Source organism: Cygnus olor, chromosome 14 (assembly GCF_009769625.2).
Source record: "Cygnus olor isolate bCygOlo1 chromosome 14, bCygOlo1.pri.v2, whole genome shotgun sequence".
Classification (NCBI taxonomy): domain Eukaryota; kingdom Metazoa; phylum Chordata; class Aves; order Anseriformes; family Anatidae; genus Cygnus; species Cygnus olor.
Window position 1 is genome coordinate 8988411 of NC_049182.1, and position 10874 is coordinate 8999284.

Consider the following 10874-nt stretch of genomic DNA (forward strand, 5'->3'; position numbering starts at 1 on the left):
GTGGGGAAAGGTATAAAGGTCCAGGCCTGGGCTGCTGGAGGTGGGATCTCAGGGAGCTGGAGACGTGTCCTGTTTCCCCTTTGCTGTCTCCAGTCAAGTATCACCTTGACCATGAAGGCAATTCGTGTTTTCCTGCTCCTTTTCCTGGCACTCTGCTTCTACCAAGGTGAGTACAATGTTTTGCTTCGGAGACGTTTCCTCTCCTTGCTAAAACCCCCACATCTGCCACATGGGGAGGCAGGGCTGGGAACAGGCCAGCTGCTGCTGGGACCTTGCTCCAGCTCTGGGCAGGGAACGGGAGCGCTCCCCGGGGCATGCTGCAATGGCCAACAGGCACCAAACCGGTGGTCTGCGAGCAAGACTGATGGAAAGGCTCTAAAAGGGTGCCTGGCTCCCCAGACGAACAGACCTGCTGGGCTGACACTTTTCCTTCAGGACCGGAACGTGTCTGGGAGCTGGTAGTTTCTAGGAAAGTGCCGTTCTTTTAGAGGGAATAGGTGCTGTTCTGGTTTTAAAAAAAGCAAAGCCAAGACGACAGGAAACAGATCTATAGAAGGGAAAATGCAGATCTCGTTCCCAAAGTCAACATTTAAGCCAACTGTGTTTTCAAAATCCCATATGGTGCAGAGGGATGAGAACACGAGCTGTTGCTGCTCTTTAGGTCCCGCTCACCAGGGATTTCTGCATTAAAGGGTTCATTCCCAATGCTTCTGAAGCAAGTCCCCCATCATCCTATTTACTGTGCTGCAGTTGCCATTGCAGAGCAGTCTGACCATAAAATATGGCTTCCTTTTAGATGAGCTAAGCACACAGTGAGACTCAGCTCCTGGGACTAGGTGCTAGTCCAAAGTAAAACCCCTGAAACACCAAACAGTGCAGATATCAGGTCCTCAGCAGCAAACGGTCTCACTGCAGCCCAAATGCTATTGGGCCGCACTGGCTGGTAATGTAGATGTCGCCTAAATCCTCTAAGTAAGTGACTGCTGGATCTACAGGCAACCCAAGGTCTTCTCAGTATTGCTTTTTGCCAGAAAAGATCAGGCTGAAAACACCCCCACCACATGTTCCACCTATGTCATCCCAGCCCAGGGCCAGTATTTCCATGGAGAAGCCCACCAGAGTCACAGCTCGCTCACACCTTTGGTGTGAGACCTCAGGGTCTACTTACTTCTCCTTCTGGCAGAGTACTTCAGCAACTTTTGTTCTGCTGCCTTGTGGTACCACTGACACCAGAAAAATCCCCCTGGATTTACTCCAGGAGCAGGCCAGCACCAGCAGGGGTTTCTCAGCTACCCACGAACAAGTTATAAGAGATAACAACAGCCACCTTTGCTCCCTGGCAGCTGGAACAAACACCATGGAAAGTTGTTAGACATGCATCTGGCCTTGACAGGGAGTTGCACCATCGTGCTCTTTCTGCCAGGGGAAAGAGGCAGATGCAGCAGGGACCCAGCAGCAAAACAGGAGATGATGGGAGGTATTTATTTGGTGGGCCTTTGAAAGCACAAAGTGAAGATGAACGATCCTCAGGCTGAAACATCTTTTGTGAAAGACGCCAGCCTGTGTGAAGAAGGGTGCTGAGGTGTCTTCTCTCTCTCTCTCCACATTTTCTCTAGGAGATGCTGAGCCAGACGGCGCTGCTGACCAAGGAACAGAGGTGAAGGCTCCCATTTCTGTGTAGCACGAGGGTATGCCCAGCTGAGGGGAAAGAGCACTGCCCCATGCACCGGGGAGCCACACTTGCTAAATGCAATGAAGTAATGTGAGCTGCTGCGTTGGCAGCACGTGCTGGTGCCTGGGAAACTCCTTCTACCTGCTGTGCCACAGCAAAATCCCAGTGATGGTGTTGGTTTCCCACTGCACTTCCCCCACACTCCGTGGAGGAAAACTTAATGAAGAGCTGAACGTTGCTGTTACCTGCCAAGAAGATCACAGCTCCCGTTTCCCTACAGCTTGGAATGTGACGGCAGGTATCCCTGTGGCCAAGGGCAATAAAAACTGGGGGAAACCTGGTCAAACACTGCCCATGGATCATTACTTGCTCAGTATTGTCATTCCAATGGGAGTGCCAGGTGAAGTTCAGCTGGCCAAGGGATGGTGACATGGTCCCAGTGTTTCTGAGAGTTCACAGCAGAGTGCTGAGCAAGCTGGAATGGGTAACCAAGATACACAAATCATGCACAACCCTGTGAATGCAAAGCTCTTTTGGTAAGCTGAAAGCATGTTTAATAATTTCAGCACTATCATTTTCCGTCTCCAGGCAGATTGTGGCAACTACAACTTAAGGAAAGGTTGTACAAAGATGTTTGACCCCATCTGTGGCACGGATGATGTCCTATACAGCAATGAGTGCTTGCTGTGCAGTCAGAACCTGTGAGTATCGGGACGGACCTCTTGCAAAGTCCAAGAACCCCACACATGAGGGTACCACATGTGCCTGGGATTTCCTAGAAAGCAAGCTGCTAGCATGCAGCTGGCTGGGGCGTGGGCAGTCAACCCAGCACATCTGGCACACATCTGGCCTCCTGCAGAGATGCTGCTCCCGCTGCTCCGAGCATGTGGGCTCTGGCTGCGTTAGAGGGCCATGGGATGATCCTCACAGCACACGCGCTGCAGCCCCATCTGCCCACACACGGGGACCAAACAGCCAAAATCTCTCCACACCTGCAGCAGCAATGGCTTCGGCTGCGCTGGCGGTTGTCCAGGAGCTCAGACAAATGACAAAACCCCCAAAGTCTGCCCAGATCTAGCATGCAGGCAGGAAAATACTTTTTCAGCTGAGCTCAGACATGTGGTGGCTGAGGAAAAACTCTGTTTTTTCACACCAGCAGTTTACAGCTGAGCTCTGCTTTCTGTCTTCTCCGCATATGAAAGGTTACAATTTGCTCTGGTTATTTTTAAGAAGCCTTTATTTAATCTGTGCTGGTGCTAGATTGCACTGACAGCAGAAGACCAGGTCTAATAGCAAGTGAAGCGTCTGGCAGGACTTACTTCATTTCATCTGGCTCGGGCCCCACGTAATTCGGAGTGTATTTATACACAAGGAATTACCTGCAACTCGATGCTACTAGGTGTTGGAAAATCCCTGTTGGGAAGACTGAGTCTTGTCTGTGACCCGGTGCCCCAGTCTGTGGGGCTAAGGGAGCTTCACCCTTGACTTTCCCTGATGGAGGCAGGGTTTTGGGGCCATGATCACACACTCATTTGCCACCCGCAGACATGCCTTTAACAGGAGCTCAAATTCCAGCTTTTCTGTCCCTGGATGAGTGGAGCTGTGGAGCCAAATTCTACTTTTAGGAGCATTTCCTCCCAGCTAACTCTACAGTAACAAGGAGCAGAGTCAAGACCACCAAAGAAAAGAGCCTGGATGAGGCTTGTTGGTCTGGCTAGCCCCTCTTTCCTTCATTAACCCGAGCTCCAGCCCCATACCCTGCTCCTTCCCTGCTCTTTTACACTGAGGAGCCAAAGAAGCAGCAATCGGGCAGAGAGGTGCTGAGCAGGATCCCCTGAACGAAGGCGCCACAGTTAATGACCTGGTGCGGCGGTAATGACCGTGCTGGAAGCCAGCAGCCCAGCACCAGCTGCCGGCTGCGCTGTGCAGCAGATGGGGGTGGGAGGTTTGTCAGACACAACATCGTTAGGGCTTTGGCCAGGAACCAGGAGTGGGGGAACAAGAGCGAGGAAGGCTTCGAAGCCCGGCACGCAGGGAGCAAAGCGGCATTGAGGACACTGCATCTTCCCGGTGCTGAGCCTGGCTTCGAAGGGGATGGAGACCTGGGGGATCAAGGGATGGAAAGTGTGGGGTGAGAAAATGAGAACAGCTGAGCTAGCGGTGTATCCATAGAGGGAAGGGATGGGGGAGCAGCTGGTGCTGGTGCTCCTGCTTTAAAAATTAACAGTCCCCTCTCCTTCAAACTCCTCTTTGTGCAAGCTCCCAGCAGCTGCCGCTGGAAATGAGCTGCCCCTCTGGCTCTAGGCACCAGGCTCTGCAGCTCCCCTTTGAAGATCCCAAGCAAAGAAGCTGTGGGGTTAGGAACAACAGCCGTTCGGTGCATGCAACCGGCCTGACAGCAGCTGGAGGGCTGCAAGGAGCCCAGGGATATCTACAGCGAGAGCAGCTGGCAGGTCTCTGTGCACCAGTGCCTCACCCATCGCCTGTGGTCAGTCCACTGGCTGCAGCGTTTCTTTCCAAATTGCAAAAAGCTTGAAAATCACTTTAACAGCATTTCGCTATGCACCTGAGAAACGGGTGGATCTTTCCAAATAGGACAACATAATGATTCTGCACGAAAACAGAAAAAAATCAGAGTAATTAGGTCCGCTACTGGGCAAAAATAATAACAGCAATTTTTTACAGATTCCTTTTTAATATTTTCCTCACATTTGATGCAGAAGCAGTCAGTAAGGGAAGCTGGGAGCAGGCCTAAGCCCAAGCAAGACACAATGACAGGCATTTGTCTGCAAAAACCCCCCCACACAAAGTCGTAACCTTTATCATCCGCAGCCAGGCAGGCATCAGAGGTTCCTAACATCTGTCCTTACAGCAAAAAGGTGAATTATTCTGCCAGGAGGTGGTAGGAAGTGCCAGCTCTTGAGCTTATTGGAATTAATTAACCTATGTCCATGGTAACCCTGAACTCCCTGTCAAAAACATGTGAGCTTTCCTACAACAGTGTGTAATGCTTAAATGATGACTTAGGCAGTATTTTCCTTTCTTTCTTCATCACCTGAGCCAGACTCTGCTGTGTATCAGGCACCTGAAGACATTTTTAACCTCTCTTCCAGGCAAAGACACACTAATGTGCGCATAAAGTACAGGGGAAAGTGCCAAAACCTGTCCCCACGCTCCAACCCCGCTCAAAACTAAAAGGTGCAACCATGCTGGAGAAGATGGCACAAAGACGTCCCTCACCTCTACAAACTCCTAATAAACTGGAAGAACTGCAATGGCTTGCCCTGGGATTTCTCACACACACAGCACACCCCTTCCCCTGACATTTAAAATACCTTCCTGTAAAATGGTTTTGTTATTGTTGTTTTGGGTTTTGTTGGGTTTCTTTTTTTTTCTTTTTTTCTGTAAGATCCACAAAAAGCAAAAATTACCACTGGAGCCCCAGGGAAAAGGCCAGGACATTCCCAAGGAGCGCTGGGCCATGGCGTAACAAGGCTCCCTATCGCATCCAGACTTCTGTTTTCCCTTCCTAAACTTCCAGCAGATGAGATTTTAGCATTCTCATTAATTTCATTGACGTTTGCTAAAAACAAAGCAGTAAATCCTGTGCTCCAAGACCTTTGCCAGGAGCAAGGGTCCCAGAGGTCACCTCCACACCGACCTCCCCCCTGCCTCCTCCGCACAGCACAGGACCACCGGCTCGAGCCTTGCCCTGCAGGTCACCCAACGCCCCGGAAAACCCCAAAAAGCTGCATTTTTTCTATAAAACAAAAAACAATAGGGGGGTGGGCGGGGGTGGGCTTTTTTTCCTCCGGCGGCCTCGCTGAGCCTCGCACCCGCGGGAGGAGGTTTGGGCACTGGAGGCCGCTGTTGCTCCGCCAAGAAGCCGAGGCCCGGGGCCGCAGCTGGAGGCCGGGGCAGCCCCGGGGGTGGCGGGGGGGGCGAGAGGCGAGACCCCGGTGCGCGGAGGGAGGCCCGGTGGGGAGGCTGCCGGGGTGGAGGCCCGGCCTCCCTGCCTCCCCAGCCTTCACCCGGCACGGAGCCTCCCCCCCCCCCCCCGAAAAAAAAAGCCAACCGCACCCGGACGAGGTGCCAGAAGCGAGGCGTGGGCTGGGGGTTGAAACATCTCGGTGTCAGTGTCAGTCCCTCGAACGAGCGGCCGGCTGGTTTTTGAGGAAATCGGACCGTTTGTTCGTAGCGGACTCTGAAGTCCGCTTCGGTTAGAAACATCTGCTTGAGTTCTCTTTGTGTTCCTTGAAGAAGCGGCTGATGCACAAAAAAGTTGTATGATTGGGCCGAGTGGAAGCTCCAGTGCTCGCTCGAAATAAGAAATGAAACCAGCTGCAGCTGGGGAGGGGCAGGAGGGGGGGTAATTCAGGTTCCTCTTCCCAGAGCTGCTGTGGTCAAGGGAGAGTTGAAAAATGACTCACTGTGCCCTCCTGTAAAATTAATGCACTGAAGGTGGAAGCCCCAAATGGGCTTAGGAGTGCAAACTGCCCCGACGTCTTGGCACAAAGGGTGTCCTGGAAGTGTGCCTCCTGCCGCTGGGATATTTCCAATTCTGCTGCACTGTGAGAAACGGAGCAGGGTTTTTACCTGGAGGGGTCCCTGCAGCTGGGGCTGGCCAGAGGGGAGCTGAGCCTCCCCGTGGTCACTCGCCGTGCTTGGACTTTGTAGTGTGGCTAAACCCAACCTAGCTCCAGTCGTGTCCAGGCTGGTTCCTTCCACCCAGACTCCACTGGAGAGGTTACACAAAGGCCAGCTTACACCAAGCAAAATATATTTCCTATCCATGGCTTTTCTGGGAAACATCACCCGGTATTAGCCAAGAGCAGCTCTTGATGAAGGGAGGTGTCGCCTGAGCTTGCAAACCAGGGGTCATGGTGGCTAGATGGCCAAGCAGGGCTGCATCTCCCCAGGCACTGTTCTGAAATAGGATTTCTGTTAAATGTCAGCCACTTCTGCGCAGCAAAATCCACGTCAGGCTTGAGATAACGGGAAGCAACAGCGGGTCAAGGGCCACCCAGCAGCTACCACACAGCAGGGCACATCAGGCAGGAGGAGTTCCTGCCCTCTTTCCAGTTTTGGTTGAAACAAACCTTTGCCAGGGTTTGCTGTTGATGCAGGAGCTCTTCAAAGTGGGGTCTCATTCTGCTTAGTGTCTTCAAAGCAGTCCAGCAGTCCTGGGAGCTGCCAAGCCTTCAGAAGGTGTCACAGAGTGACAAAAACCAGACAGCCAGGGACAGATGGCCCAGGGCCAAAAAAAAAAAAAAAAAAAAAAAAAGGTCTCTAAAAATGAGGCTTTTCTGCCAGCAAAATTCTGGTGAAATTCAGCTGGAGGAAGCCCTCTCCGTGTCACCTTCAACGATACCCCTGTCCAAGGGGGAATATTTATTCCCATTACTGATGGCATTTGACTTTATAACATCATAATAAACTTTGAGGTCAGGATTAGAAATGGACCAAGGAATTTTAATGACGTGCAAGGCTTCAGCTGAGAAGAAACTCTGGTATTTTGGTAGTTTCAAAATATGCCTGTTGTGAAGAGGCAACTGGCACCGCCTTTGTCCACTGCAGCCTTCCCAGCCTTTCTCCAATATGAAAGCTTCTATATTAATCAGCTTTTCATCATCAGGTTTGTTTTTCTAGGCTGAAAATAAGCAGAGCCTTCCTTGGCCCTGCTGCAGCTGCCAAGACCACTTACTACAGGGCATGTTCAGGTCCAGGCGGCTTTTCCTTTTGGAGAGCTGAATTGAACCCAGTTTGGAGAGCTGGCGAGAGGAGCCTCCTCTTTGTTGAGACCCTTTGGGACCCCCCCCGCTGCAGGCAAAGGGCTTGGCGTATGCTGGCAGTGCTGCGTGCCACCTCCTAGGTCTAGCCTTTTGCAGAGCAGTGTCCTCAGCACCCACCATGGAGCAGAGGTACAGAGTCTGCTCTGCTTTACGGGCCAGTTCTCACTATAGACCCACATAACTGCTTCAGCTGCTGCTCTTGTGACCACCTCAAGGAGAGATCTGGCAAGTACAAGCAGTTTTATGGCACGGGGAGAGAGCTCCCAGCACTGCTACTGGAGGTTGTACTGCCAAGCCTAAGGCTTGAGAAAGAAAAACCGAATCGGTCTCACCCCCATGGGAAACACTAGTCTTAACTCACTGCAAGGCAAAAGTCTCGCTGGAAGATGACAGAATGGATGGAAGAATGCTTTTAAACTGCAAATTTCCTTTCGTCTAAACCACAGCTCAGGCTACCTAGTGGAAAAGCTGTTCCTTAACAACTGTCTGGGAATGAGCTGGATGTGGTCCTGTGCAGCTACAGACAGGCTGTCCGTGGGGCCTTGGGGGTTGTGGCAGGACCATCACTGAGCAGAGTGGGCACTTCTCATCTGCAGGCTGAGAGCACGGTAATAGTCACAGACACAGAGCAAAGAGCAACAACAAGAGCTGCAGGTTTGGAGCAACAGCTTGGCTCTTGCTTTCCAGTGTCTGTGAGCTGTTAGAGACAAGTCCAATGACAGTAATGGCTTGTAATAAGACAGCAAGCTTCCAGGAATCTGGAGTATCCCAAATGCTCTGCAGCTGGGCAGATGGCAAGACAGCTCAGCCAAGGCTTCTACACTCATTTTCTGGCCTTCATCCTGCATCAGGCATGCTCTGCTTATAGCAAAGGGCAAGAGGGGCTGGAAGCACCAGCTCCGTGCGGGTCCCGGGCACAAAGCTGGGTGTCTTGTACCATGGAGGCCGTCAGGGACCTCCCACCAGCTCTGTGGGCAGGGGATGCTGAGGAGCTCTGCTTCCTCCCAGCTGAGAAGCGCAACCCTTGGGGGGCTCCCAGATCCTGTCCTTCACCTGCCCCAGAACAAGAACCTGTCATTGTAGCAGGGCTGGATTGCAGGCTTTTTCCAAAAAACTTAAGTGCATTACTCGATACAAATGAATACCACAAACAGAAAATCACACGTGGTTTCTGGGGAAAGTCAGGTCCTTCCCGGCAGACCCTGGCATGAAATCACGCAATGATCCACCCCCACACCTGCTTTGCGGGGTGGCTGGAAAGTTCTCCCTTGCTGGCAGATGGTGCTAATGCAGCCCAAAGCCACAAAGACATTAGGTCAGTGCGAGTGTCCAACTTGGAAGTCGTAAACATCACTCTCAGGGACCAAGATCTGATGCATTAATCAGAGATCCCATACCAGCCCTATTTCCTGAAGTTAGCATCCGTACCCGAGAAGGGAAACAACAGCTTTCACTGGGGAAGGGAGATGCTCCCTATGGAGCACCATTCCCCACTGGTGTCCTCACAGATGCAGGTGGTCTTGAAACCCAGGAGTACGATGCCAAGAGCCAGGTGCTAGCTGGAAAACAGGGGACAAGCAAGTGCACGCAGCAGCCAGGTAGTACAAACGCCTGATGCAAACCATGCTAGAACCAGTGGATCCAGCCCCGACAAGGCACCAGACATAGCTGCAGCTCCATCACTGCGGTCACTATTGAGCTGAAAGCATTTCTGGCTGCCCCAGCGCTCAGGCAGGCTGGGGATGCTGCAGTCACGAAGCATGTCATCTTCACCAGGGCCCAGCAGCTCTACTGGCTGCAGATCTGAGCAGATGAAGGGTGGGACAGGGTGGGTCTGTCCCTGGCACGCCGAGCAGGATGCTTTGGGGGACAGCACAAGCTTTCACCCTGCCTGGATTGCTGCAGAAAACATGCAGACCAGACTGTGCTGACTTAAAGCAAGCCAAGCAAAAACAGGCTGGGACACAGCCCCAATTTTCTGCCCTCTAACCCTTTCCCGGCCACTGTGCCCTGAGCTCCACAACCCAATTCAACAGCTGCTGCTAATTTTGGTGCTCAGAAGCAGACCCCAATGTTCCTGAGCTGGCTGGCTCGGAGCTGCTCACGCAGCCGCAGGGGTGCTCCCTGGCAACACAAGGAAGATGAAGGTAGCAAGTAAACTGCAACAGAGTTCAAGGCCAGTCTTTCTCTGGAAAATCTGTTTGAAAGATTAAGGATCAAATGGCTTGGTCACACAGAGCGTCCCATTGTTTCTGCTCCTTCTTAACGCAGAGCCACAAATAGCCCCAAATCTTGGCAAAGTCTAGCAGCTGTCTAGTTACAACTTAACTTCCCCGAAAGCTATTAGGAAAAATTATTCACCTCTGTATACGCAGGAGCAGACAAGCATCTTCTGGCTCCAGTTGAGGTAAATATCCCCTGTACCAATCCAACTCCTTTTAAAGATAATTCCTGCCTCAGAGGCAGCTAATTCACTGCTATGGCAAGTCCGTGCCTTCCTGCTCTCTTAGAGGCAAAGTGCAGGCTTTGGCCTAAATAGGGCATCGAGCCCAGGAAACGTATATTTAGAGCTGCATAGCTGAACTGCCACTCTCCGAAATACAGCTAAGAGGGCGAGGCCTCCTGCAGTAACCAGTCCTGACAGCAGAAGTTTCCCATGCAAACAGTCAATGGGGATGCGAGATGGTACACGCAGCTTCCAGGAGCAGCACAGTTCACAGCTTTCAGGTTCCTGAGGTTAATCTCAGTCTTCATCTCTTACTTGCTCACGGAAAACACTACCCAGATGGCCCACGGAAAGGCAAACAGAGGAAACGAGCTCCAGAGGATTGCAGCTGGAGGTTTTACATGGTGGAAACAGCACAGTTGCCATCCTGAGAGCTTAGAGGGCTTCCTCATCTGAAATCCTGACACACACATATATAAGCAGCATGTAATATACGCATAATGGTCAGCAAGGCCCTAATTAAATGGAAGCTGAAAAACGGCACCATTTCAGCACTGTACTTAGGTAGTCCAGACAGCCTGCCGTGAGACACCAGTGGGGTCACTGTAAGAGCCTCCACATTTCATCTCTGCTGCTGTAATATGCTATAAGCATTTGAGTTTGGGGAATCCTTTCCAGAAGCTCCTTGACTCCCTGACCCTGAGAAATGAGCCAGAAACCAGTCTGGGATAGAAAGAGTAGCCAAGCAAACTGTTTTGTTTCAGCCAATATAAATCTAGAGACGGAAAGGTACCTCGGAGGACAACTAAAAATATCCCTGCAAACTTGTACCCTGGCAGCGTGCCTAATTGGGCAGTGCTCACGTCGGGAGGAGATATTCGTGTGAAAACCCGATGCTGGGTAGCTCGCTGGCCAGGCTGCAGGTGGGAGCTCACCCAAACACCTGCCCCTGGGAAGACAGGAG

The 10874-nt window shown here is 51.8% G+C and overlaps 1 protein-coding gene across 1 annotated transcript; it reads left to right on the forward strand.

Annotated features, from left to right (window-relative positions):
- Window positions 1-4976, forward strand: LOC121077744 (pancreatic secretory trypsin inhibitor-like). Its single transcript, XM_040573201.1, has 4 exons — window positions 1-166; window positions 1617-1657; window positions 2261-2373; window positions 4786-4976. The coding sequence occupies exons 1-4, from the start codon at window positions 112-114 to the stop codon at window positions 4865-4867; spliced, it is 291 nt and encodes a 96-aa protein (XP_040429135.1). The 5' UTR covers window positions 1-111; the 3' UTR covers window positions 4868-4976.
- Window positions 4977-10874: the final 5898 nt, after the last annotated feature.

Coding starts and splice junctions, on each gene's coding strand:
- LOC121077744 (XM_040573201.1), top strand. CDS start 112: ATGAAGGCAATTCGTGTTTTCCTGCTCCTTTTCCTGGCACTCTGCTTC. Junction 167..1,616: donor GGCACTCTGCTTCTACCAAG/GTGAGTACAATG, acceptor CATTTTCTCTAG/GAGATGCTGAGCCAGACGGC. Junction 1,658..2,260: donor CTGCTGACCAAGGAACAGAG/GTGAAGGCTCCC, acceptor TTCCGTCTCCAG/GCAGATTGTGGCAACTACAA.